This window comes from Prionailurus viverrinus, chromosome C2 (assembly GCF_022837055.1).
Source record: "Prionailurus viverrinus isolate Anna chromosome C2, UM_Priviv_1.0, whole genome shotgun sequence".
NCBI lineage: Eukaryota > Metazoa > Chordata > Mammalia > Carnivora > Felidae > Prionailurus > Prionailurus viverrinus.
The window spans coordinates 133,752,084-133,779,158 of NC_062569.1; the positions used below are offsets into that span (position 1 = coordinate 133,752,084).

Below are 27,075 nucleotides of genomic sequence, written 5' to 3' on the forward strand. Positions count from 1 at the left end.
TTTATTTATTTTAAATTTATTAAAAAAGATGATGGGACTGAATTCAAATTCTTTAGGACATACTAAGGAGTATTTGAGAGAACTGATGGAGAATTTAAGACACCTCATTTTTGCTAGGGTGAACCTGTCATTTAAATACTCTATAAAATCCATAATTCTAGAACAAAATTCTTGACATATCACATATGTAAAAATGTAAAAAAAAGAAAAGCCAACAAAACTGCAACCTTTACTTTTCTCCCCATTTTACTTACATTCCTCTCTGCTGTAATGTGGATGCTGGGCCTGGACGTTAGCATGTGGATCAGAGATTATTTCTTCTTTTTTCTGTGCCTGGTTGTGACTATGAGGCCACAATACACTACTGTGGCATAAAGTGGCACCTGAATCTTGCAACACTGCAAGCTCAAAGTCTGTATTTTCCCGCTGCTCCAATATTCTTTGTGAACAGTTTGAGAGGCCGCCTGCGCTTGCATCTATCCACTTTGCAGAATACTTTGGTACTTGAGAGTCAAACTGTGGGAGTAACTTTTTATCTGGCTTATGCCTGCAATTTAACAGGTGATGCTGGGTATTTTTAGAACATTCAGAATCTGAATCCAGATCCTTATTTTGTGCATACTGTACAATCCAGTTTATCTTCTTACTCAAAAGAGTTTTAACTTCTTCGTAAGTACTTTTTGAAAGTTTAGATCGGGGACAATCCTGGTTTGCAATCAAATGGTATTTTTCAAAGCAGTCTTTATGGCCCCTTAATGATCTGGTGTGCAAGAGATTAGATTTTGGTACTCCTATAGAGAAAAAAAAAAAAAAACAAAAGACAACATTTTGTTTTTTTAAAAGCTGCGACAAGAGTATATACAGATCTTAGTAAAACATGGATCTCAGTCATCAGGTTTGTAAATTAGAGGAAAGATGCTAAAGAATATGGGTGTTAATAACATAAAATATGGTCTAATAATTTCTGCTTCAGTTTAACTATATAGTTCAGTAATATTAAATTCTTATGAATAATAAAGCCTTTCCAAGGACTTGATTCATTTTAAACCTTGCTCCAGAGGGAGGTTATTGCATATAATATAAAAAAGTAGTACCAAACTAGCAATTTACATTTACAAAATGTTGGCCTTTATAGTGTAGTGCTTTCTTTGCTAATCCTCCTGAAGTACACACTTGCAAAAATTTCTACTTTAAGGCTCAGTAAGAGAAATGCTTGACAATTTTTTTCTAACAAAAACATAAGTTGATCATGTTCTTAAATTATAGTTATATTTTACTGGGGAAAGGTATACTAGAACCAAAAAAATACACATTAATAAAAGCCTCACAAAGGCAATGAAGTGGGTTTTCTGTCTGTCTATCTATCTATCTATCTTGATTCTATCTAGTAGGCCTCATGCCCAGCATGGAGCCCAATTCAGGGCTTGAACTCATGACCCTGAGATCAAGACCTGAGCTGAGATCAAGAGTTGGACACTTAGGGTCGCCTGGGTGGCTCATTCGGTTAAGCATCTGACTTGATTTCAGCTCAGGTCATGATCTCATGGTTTGTGAGTTCGAGCCCTGCATTAGGCTCTCTGCTCTCAGCACAGAGCCTGCTTCGGATCCTCTGTCTCCCCGTCTCTACCCCTCCCCGCTTGCTCACGCACTCTCTCTCTCTCAAATAAATAAGCTTAAAAAAAAAGAAAGAGCTGGACATTTAACTGACTGAGCCACCCAGGTGCCCCTAGATTTATTTTTTTAAGAAAATGAAAGCATCTAAAATGTTTTCACATTTGTTTAGCTTTTATCAAGATAATTTTATCCTCTAGAAGAAATGCATTACACACAATTAATTTTCACATAGCGATAGATTCTATCTGCTCCAATAACCAGTATAATTCTTCAACAAATCTTCATGATATCCTATAAATAGTAGAAATGTTCTTATCACATTTTTCTACGTCCTAACTTTTTAGTAAGCTTAAGTATGCTATTTCAATTGTTTTTTAAAATACAGATCATAGAACACATTTTCAAAGACATAATACATTTCATAATACAGAATACCTTATTACATTTTTATAAACTCAAGCCATATTATTAAAGTCAAACAGCAGTATGTTTATACCGAAAGTGAATAAGGGATGTGGAGCTGAAAATTAATGCCTGCCAGAATTAACCAGTCTAAATCTGCTTAGCTTTGAAAACAGGGTAAGTGGAGTGCCACTCAGGTGGCAGGTTAAAAAAAAAAAAAAAGTTTTAGCTGACTTATCAGAAAAAATTAAACCCTGCATGCACTCATCCTTTGTTTTAAAAATTGAAGTTGTAACAATTTTATTAACTGAACTGCAAACTTTGGCTAGTAGTAAGATAGTGAAGTACTTGCACTTTAATGGTATTAAATCAGGTATAAAACGGCGTGTAAGTATTAATTTGTTCTAAAATGATGTAACATCAGCCAATAGTGGGACCTGCTGAGTTTGCCAAAACCACTGCTAAATGGGCTATCCGCTGGCTCACAAGTGAGCTATGGGGAGTACACCTCCTGAACAATGATCATGTAAGCATGTGGGAACAGCTGCTCTCACGAAGCAAACTCAAATATCTCAGCGTTGTCTTCCACCAAGTACAAAAACAGACCTGAAATGGAATTTCATACACATTTTATTTATCCCTTTGCTACTTATATTGCAGTTGTGTGTGTATGTTTTTTTGTTTTTTTTTAACCAGTTACTGTCTGATTAGGTCAAATTTCTAGCAAAATTAAGATACTTAAGTGCAAATCTTCAAAGCTCTGTTTGATAACACGAGCGTACACCTTCAAGACTGGGTAAATTAACACGAAAAGGAAGTTCACAAATCTTATTAGAATGAAAATATTAAAAGTTGTGTTATTATATATGTTTAAGGCCATAAACAAGACAAAAAAGTAGCTAGTACAAAAGTACAGCCCAAATAAATAGCTCCACTCTGGTGTTTGATTCTAATACTTACTGCACAGGATAAACAGCAGGTAGGCAGAGAACTTGAACTTGCTTACTTTACTAACTCGGGAAGATTTTTCAAGAGCTGCCTTACTCTGCAACCTCCCTTCAGTCTCACTGCCAACAGATGGCTAACCAATCTCCAACGGTCAACTGTCTTCACAGACCACTGCCACAGCTCTAAGCCATGATTTAGTTGAATCTATTAAACATAGCAAATTTTAAGTTTCACTGGTCTCTATGAAAAGAAATTCTTTAGCATATAAAAAAAAAAAAGGTTTAAATTATGCTGCAGAAGTTAATTTTTGCTGTTAAATCTTGTGGGCTTCTGGTATTTATTTAGAAACGTCAAAAACTGTACTGATAAAAGATACAAAATTGTATGAAACAATGAATTTCCTGATGTGTCCAGAGCTTCAACAGCAGGTTAATAGATGTCTATTTGAAGGATAACGTGAACTTTTAAAGATTTTTCTTTTCCAATGTTCCTTCTTAGTTATTTGTGCAACATAACTTTTCTTCAAAAATATTTTAATTTTTAAGTTTATTTTTATTTTGATGGGGCGGGCAGAGAGAGAGAGAGAGAGAGAGGTGGAGGGGCAGAGAGAGAAGGTGGGAGAGAATCCCAAGCAGGCTCTGCATTGTCAGCACAGAGCCCTATGTGGGGCTTGAACCCATGAACCATGGGATCATGGCCTGAACCAAAATCGAGAGTTGCTTAACTGACTGAGCCACCCATGTGCCCCAAAATAATTTTTCTTTTAGTTTTTACTTAAATACCCAAATTAATGCTAGGAACCTGAATAAAAACATGATTACATGCATATAAATAATCTTTTGAGATGAAAAGCAAATCAAAGAACAATATTCAATTTACTGTACAAATACACAAATGTAACATAAATTTCTTTCAGATATTCAGGAGTAAAAGTCACCTGTAAATGACATGAGGGGCTCCTGGGTGGCTCAGTTGGTTAAGCGTCTGACTTCAGCTCAGGACATGATCTCATGATTCGCTGAGTTCGAACCCTGCATTGGGCTCTCTGCTGCTAGCACAGAACCTGCTTTGGATCCTCTGTCCCCTCTCTCTCTGCCCCTCCCCTGCTCACGCTCTCTCTCAAAATTGAATAAACATTTTACAAAAGAAAAATAAAACACATGAAAAAAAGTATCATGGGCAAGAAAGAGTTCTGAGTATAGGGAACACTTATACTTAGATGGCCCATAGGCTTCTCAAACACCTACCTCCTGGACCAAATGCTTCTTCCTCTTCTAAGTGCCCAAACCTTAAACCTGATTCTCTTCCTGAGTCTGGCACCACCAACTGCTCAAGAAACCTAGATGTCCTCCTTGACAGCTCCTCCCCTCACCTATCCCAAATGTTTTGCTGTCCATTTTAAAGGGTTCTTTTCCCCATAAAATCTAGCGGTACAACATCCCAAAATCCTGCTTCACCCGATCACCCCTCTCACTGAACTGTCTGGGTCATTACCATCTCCTGTCTGGTTCTTACTCCAACACATCTGGGTTAGCTGAGAACACCAGATTTCACAAATGCCTCTTCACTGGCCTTTATCTCCGACTATGAGTAAGTTCTGTGGGAAAGGGCACATGCCTGGCACATGGGGAGTACTCAAGAAAAAGCAGTTAAATGAATAAAGGAAAATTTAAATTATATTAAAACCAAATAAAACAAACTTATTAGCGATTGTCATTCAAGGTCTACTACAATGAACTTTTGCCCATCCTGGGCAAGGGAAGCAGGATATGCAGTTTTGCCAGGCTACTCAGAAGTTAACTGAAGAAAGCCATCTTCAGTGGAATTACTCCTATGTTTAGTTTAATGGGCCACTAGTCTGAAGAACTGATGAGTGGCACTGATACACAGATGGCAATCTTGTGACATCGTTCAGTCTGCCAGGCAAAACCATGAACTTCTACTCAACTGTATTAATTTTAACAGAAATTTACATGTAGAGAATATAAAAGGCTGTTTTACGTGAACTGTACCTCATTAATACCTTTAATTTCTTTAAGCTCACTAAGTTTTATTTATTTTTTTTAAATTTTTTTTTCAACATTTATTTATTTTTGGGACAGAGAGAGACAGAGTATGAACGGGGGAGAGGCAGAGAGAGAGGGAGACACAGAATCGGAAACAGGCTCCAGGCTCCGAGCCATTAGCCCAGAGCCCGACGCGGGGCTCGAACTCACGGACCACGAGATCATGACCTGGCTGAAGTCGGACGCTTAACCGACTGCGCCACCCAGGCGCCCCGAAGCTCACTAAGTTTTAAAGTTCAGTTTGAAAATGTTTGTTTTATAAACATAGTTTAAAATATCCCATGCAGTAGCATAGGAAACAAAACATTCAAAAAGTATAATATACTGATTACTTCATATACTTGAACAAATTACCTTTTAATCTAGAAAAGAATGTGAGTAGCCCACTTAATTTGTATCAGCAATATACGTGCCATTTGATAAACTCTTGAAGTGATTTTGTTTTCTTCACTTCATCAATTCGAATTATTATAAAAGAAACAACTATTGCTATTATCAGAGATCCCAGTGAGCTTCCCTACTGACTTTTCAATTTTAATTGCATTTACAAGTGTAAACAGCTCTGAGCACCAATTTGTTTCCTTAGCAGCTTTTGAAAAGGAATGAATCTAAATGCAATTAAATGAGTTGCTATTTTTGAAGAGCTGAGTTATAAGGAGTTTCCAAACCAGTTCAACAAAAACTGCGCTACAACTTCCTCACTAATAAAAATGTTGAAGGCCAATGTAATTGACATCCTAACCATTATGAAAACTTCTTTAAATCATACTTCAAAAAGGTCCATGTAATTTTTTTTTTTTTTTTTTTTTTTTTTTTTGTCATGAAGTCATTATTATTAGTGAACCAAGACCTTAATTGGCAACCATGACTGCTTTTTTTTAAGTACTAGCTGCTCTGGAGAGAGGCCATTTAGAATTACATAGGCAGTATATTTCTGTATGAACGGGGGTATTTTAAAAAGTTAAGCTGTTCCTATTCAATAGTTTTTTCTTTTTTATCTTTTCCCACTTTCATCTCTGATTTTGTTATACCATTCTCACATACTTTGAAAACCCTCCCACTAACCCATCTGGCATGCTATCCCCATTTCTATTCTTTAAGTCCCTCTTTAAGATCAATTTACTTTTAAGAAAACTTGGTTAAACCCACAGAAGAGCAAAGTCACTCAAATATAGACTTTTCTGTCTACCTGCCACGGTTGCCCTTTTAAAATAAGGATATTTCCATGCTTATATTTAATCTGCCTATCGTAGCAACATGTCTCTTTTTCCCTAATAAGATGAGACTCTTAAGTGGCACTAAAAAATAGGAACAAAACCCAAACGCTTAGCAAGTTGTATTACATGTCCCATTATCCTTGGATTAAAAAAAAAAAAAATTTTAATGTTTATTTTTGGGAGAGAGAGAGAGACAGAGCATGATCATGCAGGGGAGGGGCAGAGAGAGAGGGAGACACAGATCCAAAGCAGCCTCCTGGCTCTGAGTTGCCAACAGTGAGCTCAATGTGGGGCTCAAACTCATCAACTGTGAGATCATGACCTGAGCCGTAGTTGGATGCTTAACCGACTGAGCCACGCAGGCACCCCATCCTTGGATTTCACCTCCAGCCTCTTGAAGACCTTATTTGGGATTTGGTGGTAATGAGGTAAACAAAGCAATCTTTTCTTGATGGCTCACCAGTTGGTCCTGTCAAATAGCACTGTTTCTCAGTGGACTACACTGATGCCACATGGCTTTCTACTTTACACATCCCTGAATCCCGTCATCTGACTTACTCCAATCCTGCCTTACTCCGTCCATTAGAGTTCATTTGAATTTGATTACTTAACTTCATTTCCCAGTCAAAGGAATGGCTTCATATAATTTGGTGCTCCTTAGGCAGAGCAAACAGAACACAACCAGTCGTTGGATGTAAAGCTGTGAATACACACGTTAGCACATCAGTAGGAGACTGGACAGCTCTAAGAGAGCAAGCTCTTCAAGTTTTACTTCAAACATAAAACAGAATTAGACAACTGGCAGTGTTGGTATTCCAAACTGTGGGTTTGTGTGTTCTTTCTTAATATTTAAATAAGGCAAGGAAATTTTAGTTATAAATTTAAGTTCCAGGCTGTTAACATGCTGTGAAGAAATTTGAAACATTTTGCCTTCAAACATGACCAACATTTGTGCAACAATTCGTGTGGTATTGCTTCAGAATCTTTTCTATGCAAGCTCACATTTTGCCCAGTTTAAAGAGTTTTCCAAGAGTTAAGATGTTTTTCTTTTTATGATGATCTTATCTTAGTTGCTAAGAAAGGGTTGTACAAGTACCTGCATGTTTATGTGCTGTTTATATTAAAGTAATCTTGAGCTTCTTTAAAGTGTTAATTGTAAAAATGGGAGGAGAGCTAAACTTTGCTGTGCTAAGAAAGACTAAAAGGATTAAGATGTTACTTCTTTGGGAGGATCTGATCCCATTTCTGATAAAAGGAATAGAGGAAAAGCTCTGTAAATAGACGTAGCACACCCACACCCATACTGCAGACAAGTTTTGTTTAGCCTAAAAGTGTATTAAAAGAAGAAAAAAATTATATCTACTTATAGTTTTCAGTTTCTTGGTTTCTCTTAAAAGCCAAATCTGAAGATCTGGCAGCAACTGGCTAGTAGTGAGAAGCAGCTGCCATCTGAAAATAGGGCAAGTTCTCTTTAATCCAAAACAGTCCTTATCATTTCCTTCCTGAGTGTGCAGGGTACCTATGACCCAGCAGGCTCTGCGGCCAGGCTGCCAACTAGTGACACGTGTGCTATATACCAAGACTGTGCAGTGATACAGATCTGAATTGCTTTGGTGCAAAAACTGCTTGTCCCAATGATGCTTTGACACCTAACTTGACCAGGCTATTTTGCATCTGATGAGCAAGCAGGAACAGGCAAGCTAGGATTCAACAAGAGTTATTATCACTGTATCTATTGCCCATCACAGCCACTCAGTGGGAGGATGCTCAGATTGTCTATCCTGCCATGGGGCTAAAGGTGGGAAATTAGACCAAAGGCAGGAAGGCAACGATACATAGTTGGAGCACCCACTTCCTTTCCACACCCATAATAGGCCAGGCTTCTATTTTTATTGGATGCCCAAGTGCTTTAGTGACTACTATGCTAACAGTGTCCTACTCCCTCCCACCCCATGCCTTTAGCTAACTCAGGAGCCACTGAAGAGTATGTCATATTCAAGTACTGAACATACTGTTAAAAAGTAATAGGTAATTGCTTATCTCTGCATTTAGCAGATGGAATTGCTGGCAACCACAGTAAGCCAATATACAGATGGGTTCAGCAACCTGCTTTTCTACATTTTGAGAACCAATGCCCTAACGGAAGATATATCAACAGGTGGTCTTTAGACAGCAGACTGCAGTTTAGAGATGTTTATTCCATTCTCAAGTTACTGTATATGCTAGGAGAAGGACTAAGCCGTTAAACAGCTTAACCCAGTAAATGAATTATAAGGGCAAATTCCAGTAAGCAATGAGTTCTGAGAGACAATGTTAAAAGATAAACCTCAATCTCTAATAATGAAGGAACTGAGTCTGGTAATGAAAGGAGATCTATAAACTGCAAATGACTTGTCAAAAAGAAAACCTCTTGGTGAATTTTACTTTTTCATTTTAACAGTTGGAAAACTGGGGAAACACACCTACATAACAACTGTTTATTACTAATGGTACAAAAAATAAGTCCACATTCAATTCTATTCCCTAATTTAGCTACCTGTTTTTTTTGTTGTTGTTTGAGAGAGAACATACACACGAGCAGAGGAGAGGGGCAGGGGGGAGAGAGAGAGAGAGAGAGAATCTGAATCCCAACATGGGCTTCTATCTGATGACCCTGGGATCATGACCTGAGTCAAAACCAAAAGTCGGATGCTCAACTGACTGAACCACTCAAGCACTCCTAGCTACCTGTTTTTTTAACTAGCAATGTCCAACAGAACATTCTGTGATGAGGGACATGGTCTATAACTGTTATCCAATAGTAGCCACTGCCACATGCAATTATTAAACATTTGAATGTAGCTGGCATGACCAAGAACTAAAATTTTAACCTTATCTAATTTTAATTAAGGTTAATAACCATACTGTGGTAAGGCTACCAAATTGGACAGGGCAGTCTGTCTGGAAGTAATTAAGCAAAAGTGTACTTGGAACGAGAACATGGATAGAAGCTGTCCATGTTCTTACTAATGGTTTAATATGGGCTACTAAGCTTACAGCAGCATACGATATAAAAGGCTAAATTTGTTTGTCTAGTACATTAAAATATGTCAAATTTAGACTGTAATTTTTTGGTGGTACAAAAAACATTATACTATAAAAAGTTTTAAGTCAATAATCCAACTGACTCAAGTAAACCTCTACTTGTTTCATTTTCCCCAAAAGAGCTCTGAGTATACTGACATTAAAAAATTGTTTTTGTGCATGAAGCTGTATAAAAGACTCCCAAAAAGTTAATCAAATCAGGGGTGCCTGGGTGGCTCAGTCAGTTAAGCGTCCAACTCTTGATTTCAGCTCAGGTCATGATCTCACGGTTCATGGGATCAAGCCTCACACTGGGCTCTGTGCTGACAGCATGGAGTCTGCTTGGGATTCTCTCTCTTTCTTTCTCTCTCTGTCTCTCTCTGTCTCTCTCTCTCTCCCCCACACACACACACTCTCCCCAGCTTGTGCTCTCTCTCTCTCTCTCTCAAAATAAATAAACTTAAGAAAAAAGTTACTCTAATTAACTGTAGTATGATTGAGCTGTTTTATATGTGGCACAAAGAGACACTAATTTGCAGAAGAAAACAAAAAATCCCAACATTCCTAAAGATACATAAAGTTAAAATGATACATGTTACTTAAACAAAAGAGACTGTAAAAAAAAGAAATCCACTTTTATAGTAACACCAGATAAACAAGGAAAATCATAATGACAAAGTAAAATTATAGGTTCCAAAGCAAGAAATGTGATAGACATATGAATTCTTTGCCCTTTATCTCCTGAAACCTTGTCTGCCCAGTAAAGGTTATGAATGATTTATTTTCTTACAAATGAGGAAAAAAAAATGAAAAGCTGTCCAACAGCTATTTTAAAACCTCAGTTTTGCATTTCAACTTTTTGCATAAATTTGAATCATGGTTCCTGAAACTCTAGTTGCCTATTCCTTAAATAGATGCTAAATGGTAGCATCTAATAGGGATATATTAGCTAGTGAATTTGAAAACATGTATAAGTCACTTACTACTATAGGTAGTAAATGGTAAAAATTCAGGCTGATGGAAAACAATCATTACAATTCATTAACCATTTGATAAGAAAAACTAACATTAAAAAAAATAATTGATAAATCATATTGCATGATGCTAAACATAGAAATATTATGACTGTGTTATAATTGCATCATAGTAATTCTAGAGTAGAAAGAACTAAACAAAGGGGTTGGTGAACTGACATAAAATAAAATTTTCCCATGATGAAACAAATAGTTTTTTTTTTTTTTTTTTTTTTTTTTAAACTGGAAGATTACATGGTCCTAATTCAGCAGTAATGGAAGCCATTGAAACAAATGATAGGACTACAAATTGGGACAGGACTCTGATCTAAAAGTCTACCTCTGGGAATTTAAACTAAAATGAAATGGGAATTTAATCAGACATGCATAAAAAATGTACATATAACAATGTTTTAGTACTGGTAAACTGCAAACAAGCTAAACATTTAGCAATGGGATAGTGGTTAAATGAATTAGGGTACAATGGACTGCAACCTTAAAAAAAGTAGAAAATTTTACCTAGCATGAAAAATATATTCCTAATATATTAAATGAAAAGGCTTATTATTAAATGCTATATATAGCTTGATTTCATTTTTAAACACAATTTACTACAGATGTGTGCATGCACGTACACATACGTAGTCTACTACAGAAAACAATTTAGAAGAACACACCAAAAATATCAAGAGATTGTTGGTAAATGAGTGGCATTATGAATCTTAATATTCTTATTATTTCCTATATTTTGATTTTTCTGTAATAGGCATTATTTGCTTTTTCAGTGAAAAACATTTTTAAAAATGTCTAGGAATAAATACATTTTGGTTTGGGAAAGAACACTGCATTCCTTAGTCTAAGACAAATTATGCTTTTAGTATTGGACTGTATGTTCCATTGAACTAAGTGAAAGAAAAAAGATGGAGATACTGATAATGGTAAAAGACACACATACCTAAGACTCTTAATTTTTTCAAGACTGTGAGAATTTTCTTAGGCGAACAATGTATCTAGCAAGGAAAAGTATTTTCCTTCAAATGAAAGCAGTTCCTCTTCTCCAAAGAAAAATCATAACCATGTTATCGTTTTATCTGGCAATCCTCGGTGATGACCCAAGGACCCAAAGAGAGTAAGGGAAAAAGACACTGATGAGTGAAGACAGTTCATACTGTTGATTAAAAAAACAAAGAATGTATGGTGAAAGGATTTGCTGAGCAGCTGCTACAAAACAGAAATGAAAGCTAGAGCAGAAAAACCTAATGAAACCAAATCATAGAAAGGTAAAATCAGGTAAATTCAAACCTCCTCAATGTACAATAAAACATTAAATTATTTTTGTCAATGGAGAAGATGTTCAATATACAAGCAGTATTTCATCTTTTCAGATCCTTCTAAATATTTGAATTTAAATACTAACATTTGTTTCATATACTATATTTACCACAAGGCTCCTCTATACTCATCATTTGATGTGACCCTCACACTGCTCCTTGAACACAGGCATTGATGTTGTTTATCATCGCCTTTATTTAATACATGTACTCTAAAAGTTGAGCAGTTGCATACTAGGAGGAAGGAGAAGGAAATGGAATTTAAGACAGAGGAAACTTAGACATGAAAGTGAGAAAGAAATGGAGGGAATGAACCAGAGTGAGAAAGACAGAGATAGAGTTGGCACACAGACTGGCTTGTAGAGTGCCTTTGGAAGAGTAATGAAAGATGAAGGTGGCCAGTTGAACAGACATAACCCAGTCATGACATGTTTTATGTGTTGTATTAGGAAGCTAATAATCTGAGTAAAATAGCAAGGAGTCAATGGATAGTTAGTTCTATGACAGTGAATGGCATGATCAGATCTTTAAAGTAAAAGACCTTTCTGGTGATACTGAGAAAGAACTGGGGAGGTAGGGTAGCGGTGGGGATAAAAAGATTAAATCTATGCAGCTAATTAAGTAGTCTTGGGGTAATATTGGTAAGGAGGAAAAAGGGCCTGGACAAAAGTATAGCAGTGGGAATGAAAAGTAGGAAACAAATGGGAGAGAATCAATAGGACTCAGGGACAGAGTGCAAAGAGAGGGCGGGTGGAAGCCGTCGGGTAACAGACAGGACCTGCTGCTAGGCCATAGGCCAACTTGCCTTTATATATTGGAAAGTCATCCCTACCAGGGTACACAGCTTGAACAGCAGAGCCTAGATCAGATTCTAGGCTACATTATCATTGTACCTACACAACTCTACATGGAAAGTCCTGAAGAACCAGGAACCATTTATTCACTAATGGCAGTTTTTCAAGGTTTGGTCCTGAGGTCATTTGCAGAATAGTTAGCTGGGACTCTTGTTAAAATGCAAATTTCAAGATCAACTCTAGACCTATGAAATCAAAATCTCTGCATGTGGATCCCAGAGTTCCATTTGAACCAAAGATGAATGAAATATAAAATGCATGTGTATATGGAAATAGAGATCCATTAGTTCTGAGGAACTTAAATTCAAGACAGGTACAAAATATTCAAATGGAAGGCACAAAATATTCAAGACAGTTGAATATACAGGTCTGGCACTCAGAAGAAAGATTTGGTTTGGCCTGGCAATGTGTCTGTGGTATAGTACAGAGGTATAGCTAAAGACATGTCAATGAAAGAAGTAGATGAGTGCAATAAGAGAAGGACAGAATTCAATGAAACACTAGTATTTTAGGGACTTGTACCTGGCAATGAACCCGAGAAGACAGAAAAGTAGGCAGAAATAAGAGGACACAGCTCTTTTCTCACAGAACCCATGGAGTCAAGTGTTTCAAAAGAAAATGTTAAATGTCAGATTTTGATAATGGCACGAACATGAGACTATTTACTGCATTGACTACAAGGAGGTCACTAGTGAGAGTAAAGGAGGATGGCAAATTGTAAGGGCACTGAAGGATAGGATGGGAGGACTGAGTAGACCCTGAATGAACACGACTCTTCCAAGAACTATGGTTTCAGGGAAAGAAATCATATGGTTTATGATTTTTTCTTTTAAGTGTGGGAGACATGAGCATTTCTGCCACTCTAACCATCTTTTTGGTCAATCTGCCAGGATACAGAGATAGTAACTGTAGGTAGGCAAGATGATGAGTAAGCAGAAGTTACAACAAATGGAGGAGAGAGTAAATAAATGAATTAAGAAGAGTGGGTGGTAGAAAAGACAGTCTGTAAAAAGCATATTTTTCTACATCTAGTCCTAACTGGATATAGAATTGTGAGATTTTAGTTTCTTTCTCAAGATACTTGCGGCTGGTATTTACCAGACACATTTAGTTAATACACTGGTAACCTAAAACTGAGTTTTTGGGAGAACTTTCTGTTACAGTATGTAGGAATTATATTTTATCTATACTGTTATATTTAATCTATATATATTGATTCTACTTCGTAGCAGAAATACAATCAAAATGTTGCTTGACACGGAGTTGAAAACTGATTGTTGATATCCTGAAAATACTCTGAATAAGCCAAAGTAACATAATCAAGATTATAAAGAATATTTTAATAATAAACAGAAATGTTATCAGGACAAATATATTAACAAACAGTGTTAGTAAGGAACTAGAAAGAATACAAAAACTTGAAAATATTTTACATTGTACCCAATACTTAAAGATCTGTAAGTATTTAAAGATAGAAATACAAAAATATGAAAAGTACTTTATGTTAATTTTGAAACACTCCCAATACCCTAAACTTTAACATATGGGTTCTGTTTTCAAATCAGACTAGCAATTTTTGTTCACTACATTCATTGTAGATATTATTCCAACAGTTATCCTAAGTTTTAGATATTAAAAATGTCATTTAAGTATATTTGAATAGCACTTTAGAGATTGGAAGGTGCTTTCACTGTCTACTTAATCTCCACGTTATTTCATAAGAAATGAACATTAAGTGTAAATTTCAAGTAAGGTAATACATGGAAAAATATACTAGTGATTTAATCTATACTTCATAAAGGCAAATAATTCCATATCCTCTTCCAACATACTATATAATTAATTTATTCTATTGTCTTTTCCCTCCTCTCATATAAGCTTTATGAGATTTATGTTTGTTTTATTCCATGTCTTATACTCAGCTACTAGAATAACTTCCAGCACAGAGTGGTTGCTTAGTTAATATTTACTGAATAATTGTGCTTAATAATTGCTATGGACCCAACCACACAGCTTTAATTATGAGATTTAGATTTTAATGGGTACACACAAATTATTCTGCTTTACTGGTATACAATTGAGACAGGAATGCAAAAAATTACCAGAGATACACTAGTTTAAAATTATTTGTAAACAAACAGGCAAGTTTCCCTTATTACAAACTATAAATCCAAGGCTGTGTTTAATGGGTTTATTCCCCTTATCAAAATCGTAATGGACCATATGGTGTGCCAAATTGGATTAGCATAATTTAAATCCACTCTAACTAGAACTATAGTTACCACATTTTGATAAGTTTTCAGTGTTAGCCTCTTTGATTTTAATCACTTATACATTTTTCATGTATTACTATATTTGAAATTCACAATGTTAACTTCCTATATAATGTGGAGATTAAGGTGCTGTAAAAGCACCTTTCACTTTCTAAAGTACTATGCAAATATAAAGGTATGAGGTCTTTATTTTCAGTAATAAACACTGGAAAATTTAAGTTTTTTTTAAGCAGAATATCAGCAGAGGTGCTGTATTTCTGAATATGTTCTAAGTATTTCTAAAATCTTCTATTGATGTAGTTAAGTTCAATGCTCATTACCTTCTAAACTCAGAAACTAGAAAACTCATCTCATAAACTACCTATTTTTCTCTTTCTGAAAGTGCCCCAGGCACTTATTGAGGCCGATGAGCAAAAGGACCATGGTGTGCAATTTCCAGGAATGGTGCTAACATTTTCACTTGTGTTTGCACTGACTGCATCCATTTACTCAGATCCCTATTCCCTCTTGAAAGACTGATAATCAGGATAAGCCTCCATTACCCAGATGGTTGGGAGGACAGAGAATAGTGTTAGAACCACTGTCTCATTACCAGTCGACACCTGCATGATTCTCTAGCAAATGTCAGTCTACAGCTCAATAAGCTTATCCTTTCTGGGCAGGAGCGGCAAGATAGTCAAGGTGTGTTCCCTTCTCTCTGATCATTAACCAGCCCAATCCAAGGGTTCTAAAAATTGTATCTTCTTGACAGATTGTTGAGATTACAACATATTGAGATTACAATCCATGTGGAGACTGCATCATCCTACTCTCTTAAGTCATCAGAAATGTATATTTTCAGATATTCCACTGAACATGTATTAATACCATGGGGAGAAATAATTTAAAAAAATTTTATGTCTCCTGAGACCCAGATTTTGTTCCTTGCCTCAATATTCACATTTGTATAATTCATCTCTGACTTTGCCTAACTTAATATCTCCTAAATTTTAATAGTTCATGTAATTTTCTTTGGAAGCAGAAATGATTTAGGCACTTGGTTTTTTGGAATCAGAGACCTTGGGTTTGAACTTGTAAGCTGTGCAATTTTGGACCAGTTACCTAGCCTGTCTGCTCACTTTCCTTATTCATCAAATTGGGATAACAATAAAAACAATGCATGTAAAGTGTATAATACTCGACAAACAATACCTATTATTTAAATAAGTCTCTTATCTGAAAGTGCAAGTCACTTAAGTATTTACCGACAGTTGAACTAGCTTCTTCCTAACTTGAGAGTGATAGTTCACTTCTTCCAGAGAACAGAGAAACCTATCTTTGTCTTCTTTCTTCACAGGACATTATTTTGCATGTGATAGAAAAATTACCCTTTTATTTCTGGGTAGCTGATTTCTCTTTATCAACTTTTCAGTAACAGTTTTAAATTATTTTAAGTCACATAAATCATATCCATTTACTGAGAATAGATAATTTTGACCTACATATTAAAGATTTTCAATCTAGATTTAATGTATTTCCATATCTCATAAAATATTTGTCATCTTTGTCAACACAATGGGATGAAAGAATTATGAAGCTGAACCAGAATGCCACATTTTTAACATTCTAACAAATCCTTTTTATTTATAATTACAATGTTCTTATTACTAAGATATTCTGGGTTGTATATTCTGCTTCCTTGTTTTCAACTTTAAATCACTGATTTAACGAATATATTTTTATCACTGATTTAAAGAGGACTCAGGGTCATCAAATGCCTAGGGGTCATCATTATGAGCACACAACACTATGTTGGGGTGTCCAGAAAAAGAGAAATGCAATGCGTAAAATGAATCTAGAAACTCCCATTCTTGACACAGCCCTGTTAAAACTTCTTGCTCTGTATTTGGGGAAAAATACTTACGTCTGTTTTTTACCCTGACTGAAAAAGAACCAATTATCACTATTAGTATTATTGGCTACATCTTTTTTTGAATATGGTACAAAGTTCTATTAGTTAAGATTCATAAAACTTCTAGTAGACTCCAAAAAGATCTCATGAAATTCTCTAAAAGGGCAGAAAAATAGTAGAAAAGATTCAGTGTGAGCAAGTTTAAAGGAAAAATAATGTAAAGAGAAACAGTACTCTAAAGTCTCCTTTAGATTGATGCAGTCTTCAGTCAAATATTTATTCATTTCTCTTTGCCAGTCCTGTGCTACTGCTGATTATGTACTAGCAAACAAAACACACTCTAAAATAAATCCATGTCCTTACAGAATTACAAATGGGGGGGGGGGGGAGGGAAGCACATTAAACAAACACACAAGCAAAGAACTACAGTAAACAATTATAACAAGTGCCATGAAAAAAAAGGGTGCTATGAGGAAAAGAATATTGGGGAGAGTAGTGGTGGTGGGGAGGGGCTGGGGGGAGGAGAATTAAAAGGCAGGGAAGGCTCCTTTGAGAAGTAACTTTCTAAGAATTAAGAAACAGGCAGGCTCTCTCTGTGGAGCTAACCTGCACAGATTTTAGTTAGGCATGTAAATCTTTACCTTCTCCACCCTTGACTTCCAACTTTGATATTTTTGGTTTCAGGGATAGAAGGGGAATTTACTTATTTATTCATTCACTCACTCTGAAAAGAGATATGGCTAGGGTAGGAATAACAGCTTAAAGCTTTAGACATGTAACTTGGAAGTACTTATTGGTTACATAGGTGAAGATGTCTAAAAATTAGTTACATATATTGATGTATAGCTGGGGGTGGGGGTGAAGGGAAGGAGGAGGAGGCAAGGGGTTGTTTTGTTAGTTTTCATCATATAAAAGGTTATGAAAGCCCAGAGTGAGGATGAAAAGCCTAGGACAGAGGAGGCCAACATTAAATTTTTCTTTTTTTTTTTTTTTTTTAAAGAAACCTATACAGATTATCAGGACCACTCAAAAACATTAAGAAAACCAGTGAGTGAATGAGTGAATGGCATCATTATAGAGGTGCTGGTCTACAATTTAAGCTGTTAAAATATGACAAAGGAAACAGAAATGTCCATTTCCCACAGTGGTACAACAGCTCTGATGAGACACCTGATTGGAATCCCTTCTGTGTCGTTTACTGTCTATGTGACTTTAGGCAAGTTTGCTTGACCCCAGAGCCTTTATTTCGCCACATATATATTGGGAATATAACCACTTACTTCTTAGTCCTGACGGGAGCGCTCTGTTAGCTCTAATAAATGCTTGGTTATGCTTAAAAATTAGTAGGCAAAGTCAGGCTTTCCAACCTTTCTAGTCATTTCTACAGGTATTTTAACTATACACTGTATCACTAAAGAAGAGAAAATAAATCTTAATCATTTCCTACTTAAAACTCAGATAGGCATATGCCTCCAGCTGAATTGACAGGATCATAATACACTAAAGCAACTTGCCCAAGTTCTCCTGGTTGGTGAATGGGAATTTGAATTCAGTCTGGCTCTGCAGTGTGTGCCCCAGCTGGAGGTGTTGGGCCTCTGGAGCAGTTTTAGGAACCTGTGCTCCCAATCACTGCTTGCTACTCTGCAGCTTCATCCTCAGCATCAAGAACAAACAAACCTGAGATCCACTGCTTATTTTGCCAAGTGCTCTTCTTGGAACAAATGGCAACTATGGGAGTTCAGCCTTCGGAATGAGATTCTGGCACAATAATTTCAAGGTTAAGAAATACAAATAGGAAACTGCTCTTACTGGTGACATTTGAGAACCAGTATGACACAAAAACTTAGATATCTTGCCAAGAAAACCCAACTAGTTATGTGGCAGGGTCAAATGCAAGGCCAGGTCTGAGTCTAGGACCCACGTGCTTAATCAGCAGAACAGAAGTGAGCAGTGGCAGATGCACCCGGCTGCGGAAAAGCAATCTTCCCTGTAAAAGTATGAGGGAGGTAGAAACCATATGAGTCTACCATTAACAGAGTCTGGGAGAGAGGAGGGAAAAGTTTTCCCAAGTTTATAATCTCTAAATTGCTTAACCACACAAATTTCTTCCAGACAAAAATTGGGGGACCTCTTTCAGAACAGTAACATCAATCCTTACATGATACATAATGAGATAGGTTAGATACTTCAAAACTCTTACAGCTTTCTGGCAACAAGTCCACATGTGATCTGCCTGCATGCCCATCCTCAGAATACAATCCCTCATTCCGCTAAAATCCCTTCCAGTTCTAACTCCAGGATTGGAAGAATCATCAGAGCATTACTTGTTAGTATTAGCTGTAGCTCAAATAGTTTGTCTCCAACATGGAATAACCTTTAATTACTAGGAAGGCCCCTCTCTGCCTGATTTTACTTCTTGCCTACTCAATATCCTTTGTCCCATCTTTGTGAAACACTGACGTTATTTGGAGCAGCTTCTCTTAGGGGCAATGAAATGTGTAAGAAACTATTAGCTGGGACTTCACGAAAAACCCCTTTTTAGATGCAAGACTGCTAATATGCATCTTTTGTCAGATGTCCTGCTGTCCTTTCTTTCTTGTCTGAGAATAAGGAAGCAATGGCTGGAGTTCCAGCAGCCACTTTGGCTCATGAGATGACATTGAAGATAGTTACGTATTTGGTAAGGGAAGTGGAATACAAAAACAGAAGTAGCTTGAGTCCTTCTGATCAGGGAGCTATCATACCAAGTCCAGGTCCAACTTATTTTTATATGGGAGATATAAATATCCATTCCATTTTATTTCACATTATTTGGATTTCCTGTTATTTGCGGCCAGATCTCATTCCTGATGGATGTATCTTCCCCATCAAAATTTGTGTACGATCTAGGTTTTAAATTCATCCTAGACTTTAGAATTAGAAAGCTTCACAAAGTTAAAAGGGAGGAAAAGCTGGGAGTAACTAAAAAGAGGCAAACATAATTAGCACAGGGATGATTCTAGAACCTGGCTCCTTATAAATGGGTTGGTAGTTAAGTCACAAGTCTTCATTAGATTCTGTTAGCCTAGATTCAATTATTTTTCTTTTAAAGTATTCTATAATTTAAACTTATCACCAGTTAAAACTACTTTCCACTTTAATCCCTCCCTACTCCTGTCCAAATAATGAGGTTTTACTGTTGCAGCCATTTAAAAAGCATTCAAATTTATTTAAAGTGACATTAAAAGGCAGTTAAAGAATTAACTTTGTGCCTGTATTTCTAAGTATATCAAAGATAGCCAAGTTAAAGTTTAAAAGTCACACTGAGCTTTATATTTACAAGTATTCTCGGGGCACCTGGGTGGCTCTGTTGGTTAAGTGGCCGACTTCGGCTCAGGTCATGATCTCGCAGTCCGCGAGTTTGAGACCCACATCGGGCTCTGTGCTGACAGCTCAGAGCCTGAAGCCTGCTTCAGATTCTGTGTCTCCCTCTCTCTCTGCCCCTCCCCTGCTCACAGTCTTTCTTTCTATCCAAAATAAATAAGCATAAAAAAATTAAAAAAAATAAAAGTATTCTCTTAGTTAATACCAATATATCACATTTGCAATTATATGAAACAAGAGGCTAATGCCAGATACAGTTAGCTATAAATACAGTTTCCCTATCACAAGAGGTGGATCTTTTTACTTAAGTGGAAAGATGCTAGTGTGTCAGAAGCAGGACAAAGGAAGAGCTATTGGCAGGCTTTGAGTAGTAAATGACCAGTCTTGACAACCAAACTGAATCAGGATTTAATGTTGAGATTCAAACTGCTCACTGACTACTGACTACTAACCATGTGAACAATGTTTTGGTCAAAGACATAAAATCAAGGAAGAACAAGATTAAAAGTAAGCACTGGGTTCACCAGTGAGAAAACACCTGTAGGTTTTTCTTGCTGGAAAGATTACCAAGGATATGAATTTGGGTCAGCTTCTAGAAAAGTTTCTAGAAGCTTCAACAAATTAGGGGGAGAATGAAGTCGGAGACGAACTAGTAAGCATTGGTGGTGCTTACTAATCAACCATCAAGTTGGACTGAAAACTTTGTTTGGCATAAGAGGAACCAATCCGGTCTTTTTTTTTTTTAATTTTTTAAATGTTTATTTATTTTTGAGAGAGAGAGAGAGAGAGAGAGAGAGAGAGAGAGAGAATGAGGCAGAGCGTGAGTGAAGGATCTGAAGCAGGATCCAGGCTCCGAGCTGTCAGCAGAGCCCAACGCGGGGCTCCAACTCACAAACCGTGAAATCATGGCCTGGGCTGAAGTTGGATGCCTAACCGACTGAGCCACCCAGGCGCCCCCAATCCAGTTTTATAAAAAAGTTTATCTCCACAGAAAAGAAAAGAGAGGAAGTCAGTTATTAGAGGAAGGTAAGAATGCTCTAAAAATTATTTGCACAGTCTCTTGGCAGAAAATGAAAACTGTATGAAGTAACAGATTGGAGTCCTGGACTTTTGTCCCCTCTAGCTTCATTTCCAACTTTGTTACATTACAGCTGAGTTTTATTATTGGCTCCTGACTATCCTGGGCTATCTTCTTCCCAGCCTCAATAGCTTAGGGAAAGGTAGTAATATGGTCACTAATTGTAAAGATTTTAGTATCATGAACTATGATGCATATTAGAGTATCTGATTATACATGCATAAAAGTTTATAGTGTCTTAGAGCCTAGGATAGGCCATGAGTATTAGGAAGTTTATGCATCTGTTTTCTAATCCTAGAAGTAGACAAGTTATTTTAATGTGAATTACAGGTACAAAGAAAAATCAATCTTGCAAGCATTTCAAAACAGTTAAGTCCTCAAAGTACATTTCTTAGGTCCTTGAAGTATACAAGGAAGTATAAAAAATATAGGTACCATTTCCTTTTAATTACTGTGAAGTCACAGAAAAAAGGCAATTTAGAGCCATGCTCAGAATACGAAATCTCTCCAACAAGATTTGACTGTCTTTTGTTATTTCTTTCTTCTTTCATCTTCATTTATAAATATATGCAGGTACACAGCTTTAAACAACAAGCCATTTGATTGGACCAGTTTTGATTTGATGTAATCAACAACCCAAAAGATACAAAATTTCCTGTTTACTACAAATGTGTGGACTCAAAATTAGGTAAACTGTTATTATTCTTCAAACTGGCCTCTGGGAGAATACAGAATGCTTTAGAACAAATTTAGCAATTAGTAAACTAAAAAAACAAGTAAGAGCAACATTACATACTACAAAGACTTACACCAAACTACTGTAGTTAAATGCCATTGTTTTTAAAAGTTCCTCTTATATTCTAATATTTATTGGCTGGTATTGTGCTAACAACTTCATAAGGAAGAGAAAATTTAAAACACTTTAAAAGATTTACCGACAAAGACCAGAATATACCTTGTTATTTTTCAGGTATGCGATTACTTTATTATCACTTTTTTTCATTGAGTTTTAAAGACCTGTATACTGATATGAAAACTGAAACTTTGTGGAATTCAGAGTTCTCATTCCCTTTCCTCCTATAATAATCTTATGACATTAAGTTAAAATGGTTATAATAGACTAGCTTGTCACTGTAGTTAAGTATAAAAATGTATATATTTGGAAGAGCAACATCAGATAAATGGAGAAGAAAATTTAATTCTGAAATAATTTTTCTCCATGAAGTTTAATTCACAACTTAAAATATAAAATCTTCAGTGTATGTAGAGCATAAAATGAAACAGTTCTGATTCAAATTGAGAACTCTTTGTTTTTTAAGTTACACATCACTATTATTTCAACAACATGACTTATGTTATGCTTATATATTAAAATAGATGTTATCAGAGATGAAATATTTACAAAGGTGGTACCTGAAGAATATTTGTATGTTCTCTATATAATGACAGAAAACAAGTTGAAAGGCATATTTTTGAAAGGCTAGAAAAGCAATTATGGAAGTTTAGGTTTCTGTGGAAAAATTCTATCACAGCATGAACACCACTAATGATGATTTATTAGGAAGCACTGGTTAAGAAATGTTGGCTGACTCAATAGCAAGGATAGCTAATTAAGATTCAGGAAAATGGGTTTCCGATATTAAAATAACTATTGACAAAAGATCAATGGACTTAAATATATACTGGAAGGAGATCACCAGGCTTCAAACCCCAGCATGTCAATTACTGCTGTGTGACTTCAAAGTGCCTTTCTTGAAGGTCTCAATGGTTAGGTCCCATTACCTTTAAAATGGATAACAGAAGCCATCCCAGAGCTATTTTGAGTTCATTCAATACGATAATCCACGTAAGGTGCTTACTACAGTGCCTGGCACCTAATGACAGTTTGCCATCACCACTGCAACCTTGAACAGTTCTATTATTTGACCCTCAGTTTCCTTCAATTAAAATACAGGTTTGGGCTGGATCATTTCTAATGCCTTTGCCCATTCAAAATTAAAATCTACAATGTAGAAGAATATATAGGGCCAACTCTATTTCCAAAGAACATAAATTTAGATCTGTCACCTTGGCATAATTAAGGACATGGTAATTTAAATGCTATAGAGGAATCATATTTTTAAGTCAGTCCTTTCAAATTAGTTATAATTACTACACTTATTAAGGCCCAAGTTATATGTATTCTATTTATTCCCAAGAAATCCATGATCTTCCATCAACTATCATGCTCAGGAACTACAATTCTTCCAGAAGGTAAAATGGCAAAACTAACATAACCAATACGATCGTAAGGGGAAGATGAATGTCATGCAATTTATTATGATTTTAGTGTCTACTTATGATTACAATTTTGGCTTGTTACTACAGAATAGCTAAATATATTAATTTGGTGCCTACAACAATATCTGAAAAGTCCTAACAGGAATCTCAAAAGGAAACTGAAAACAGTAACAACAAATACATTAGGATTAACTATAAGAACATTTCACATCTCTAGTTACTTAACAGAAAAAGTAAAGGTAATGAAATTTTTCAAATATACAGTCCAGGAAAAAAAAAAAAATTAAATACTGTTTTGAAACTGTCCCAAATCTAAAAGTCTAACAAAATCTCTGTACTGATATGTTACAATTCAAAATTCAAATGACACATAAACTTTTTAATCACAAGAATATTAAGATTCGTTTTAGTTTGAGTCATAAATATTTTTTTTAAAAACCTGAGTTTTATCATAATATCAAGATTAAAGAAACATATCCCACATGTTTCTTGGGGGCAAACTACTAATGTCCATACACATATTAACTGTACACGAATCCAAACAAATAGTACATTTAATAAGAGACTTTTTTTTAATAGTTGGAGAACTCTTTCATATACTTTCAAAATTACTATTAAGAAATGTAAAAAACCTTTTTAGTTTTTAAAAATTATTAAAGGTGTGTGTGATCACCTTTTAGAAATTATCTAAAAATTTAAAAATGTTTTTCCAGATAAGACATGACTGGGGAAAAGAGTTCTCGTTCACCTCAGTCAGGTACCAGCATGAAAGGCCAAAGGAATTAAATTACATTTTCTCATCCATGTAAATGTTTGGTTATGTTCATTCTTAATATACAACGAACAAAAGCATCCACCTGACAATTTAATAGGGTCTCAAACCAGAAAACACGTTTCCTACTCAATGCTCATACCTTGTTTTTATATTAGCAAAAATGGGGTTAGTACCCTGGGAATTAAAAAAAGGAAAAGATTTATCTTAAATTCACAGCTGTGAGAACTTCGGCCTCCCTTCCATAAATTTTTATCTTCCACAGATCTTCACACATCATACTTGGCACAAGTGCCAATCATTCAAGAAATTTTAGTTTTTCCGTATAGTTAGTTCAGCAAAAGCAGTTGTGTAAAGTTCACGCCATTAAAATGAATCTATACTGTATCCTTACCCTCAATATTTAGCTCAAAACAAACGTGGCAGAAGGAGAGTGTTTCTTTGTCTGTTCCCAGTTTACAAACACTGCAAATGTTGTCATCATTCAAATCAATGTTTACAAACTGCTCCTCTTCGTTCATAGTGCCCCTGTTAAGAAACAGAAAGGGTAGGTTATGCAATTTCAAGAACTTGACGGTATGGCAATAACAGGAACTTCTAGGGGAAGGATGCTGTTTATCTAATGTCACAGCCCCATCAAACAAGCATCGCCATGCTTGTACTTGAGTATCACACTTTTATCGTGTAAAGTCACAAAGCTAGTAAAACTTAAAGCCTTGCCATAGGCGTCACTAAGCCTGAGCGCCTTTTTTGATCTCGTACTTCATTTGGTTGAGGAGATGAGCTGAAGGAAAGCGGTTTGCGGGTGTTCTGCTCTGTCCCATCCCCGGCCCTGGCACTGAATGCTTAGCAGCGCTGCCAGGGGTCTTTCAACCTACTTCACACTGTTAAATTCAGGAAAAACGATCTCTTCGGGACACTGCTTTGCTAACTTCATTGATGGGTTTCGCTAACTCGATGTAGCGAGGCTTCCTATCAGAGATACGCGGCAGAAAAACACACGTGCCAGCGCGAACACCCGAAAAGGGCGTCCCGGCAGCGTCCAAAGGACCCGCACCGAAGGCCGGGCAGCGTCTCCACCGCACGGGTCGGACACGGCCGGAGCCGGGGTGTCCAAGCCGAGCTGGTAGGAGTCTTGGGGACCCCTCGCCCTGGACTTCTTCCCACCCAAGAAGGCGTCCAAGTGCCAAGGCAGCCGGACAGCCCGGGACTCAACGCCTCGGGGAGCCAGGCCCCCACTCCACATCCGGCGTTGGGGGGGCGCGCCCGTCCCTCACGAAGCCGCGGACCCGAGTCCGACTCTCTTTCCGTCCAGGCGCCCCGCGATGAGCAGTGCGAAGGGCCGCGGGGCTCGGAGCGCGAAGGCGGCGGAACCGCGGGATCTCGGGGCCGAGGCGCTTGCGGGTCTGGGACCGGGACGCGAGGTCTTTACCGTCGGCTCCGCGCGCCGCAGCAGCCGTTCCGCACGGCTCGGGCTCCTCCACTATTGTTTCCGGCCGCAGCGGAGGCGGCCGCAGCAGAGGAGGCAGCAGCGCGCCCAGCCCCGCCCCCTCCCGCCGGTGCCATCCCGCGGAGGCTGGTAGGGGGACGCGCAGGGGGGGACGCGGCCTAGAGCAAAGCTGAACGCTGGCCAGGCGGCTGCAGGCCCTGCCTTTCTCCGCTTGCTCCGACGCCGCGTTCTTGGCTAGGATTTTCTCGTGATTCCAAGTCTCTTGGCCCATATCTCTTACGGTTGCTGATACACCCCCCTCCTCGAGGCAAGTAGATACCGGAGTCCGTTACCACCTCCCCCTTCAGCGTAGTGGAAACTACTGCCCTCGGGCGGGGGCCGCAGGGGGCGGGGGCAGAAAAGTGACGAATGGATCGGAGAAGGGGACAGAAATGCGTGGGTAGGATTTTGTTTGAAATCACTAGACTGAAAAAGTAGTATCACTGAACGTCGAGTTAGGTTCCAGTTGAAACATTTAATAAGGGAAAAGTTCAGATTTCAGGTTTCATCCTTTAGGGATAATGTTAAATACAGACGCTTACTTTTTAAATGGGGCTTCCCTTCCGTATAATATGGTCTATTCCTTGCACGCCCACGGGATAATCCCAGAGCCCCGCCTCATATTTTTAGGTCCCGCCCTGTTCTCAAACTGTGTGGTACTTGAAATCTTCTGCCTACTTTGCTTGACATTTTAAGCCATTATTTTTTTAAGGTTGTACTTCATGCTATACTTTCGCTTACATTTTCTGTTGTAATCTTCACAACAGTTTAGGAGAAACCGGAACTATTCTCTCATTTCATAGCTATGAATGACAAACTCAGATTATAGTTGGTTAGAAACAGAACTGGGACTTGGACCCAGGGCTGCCGATGTAAAATCACTGTTATTTTCCACAGCATCATAAGCACCTGCACTGGTTACATTCACAGACAGGAAGCGGGCTGGGTTGTCAGTCTGCATGTAACGGATGATAGGAATGGATTCCATAGATCTGGGAAACTTCTAGACCAAATTGGCACTGGATACAAACCATCGATGCCTCAGTAATGTTATTTGTGTTCTTGATGCTTAAAGTGTAGTGGATGAACCAGCAGCATCAGAATCACCTGGTGTTTTGTTAGAAATGTAGAATCTCAGATCTTACCCAAGATTTCCTGAATCAGAACCGGCATTTTAACAAGACCTTTAGGTGATTCCTATGGACATTAAAGAAACATTTGAAATAGAAGTTTGAGAAGCATTAACTGAAATAGAATAGTCTATGCCTTTTCTATTTGAATTTTTCAGTCTAGGTAAGTATAACCAAAATGTCTTGCATCATGGATTCTACACATCTTTTCAATAAAGGTGTTTTCTAAAATCACACTTCTTGCAGTGAAACAAGTTCTTTTCATTTCTCAGAATTATCTTACTTCCTGTG

At 37.2% G+C, this 27,075-nt stretch overlaps 2 protein-coding genes across 11 annotated transcripts in view; one reads left to right on the forward strand and one right to left on the reverse strand.

Moving 5' to 3' along the window:
* Positions 1 to 25,889, reverse strand: part of CC2H21orf91 (chromosome C2 C21orf91 homolog) — a 32,589-nt gene extending 6,700 nt beyond the window's left edge. The window contains exons 1-3 of one of the 5 annotated variants that reach the window (XM_047875547.1): positions 25,598 to 25,881; positions 24,560 to 24,693; positions 255 to 791 (exon numbers count right to left, since the gene is read on the reverse strand). In XM_047875547.1, coding sequence (XP_047731503.1) covers positions 255 to 791; positions 24,560 to 24,693; positions 25,598 to 25,731 — 805 coding nt within the window. In that variant the 5' untranslated portion in view covers positions 25,732 to 25,881. The other 4 variants (XM_047875550.1, XM_047875549.1, XM_047875548.1 and 1 more) reach the window with 4 other exon arrangements.
* CHODL (chondrolectin) overlaps positions 1 to 27,075 on the forward strand; it is a 574,497-nt gene that overhangs the window by 134,197 nt on the left and 413,225 nt on the right. The window lies entirely within an intron of this gene.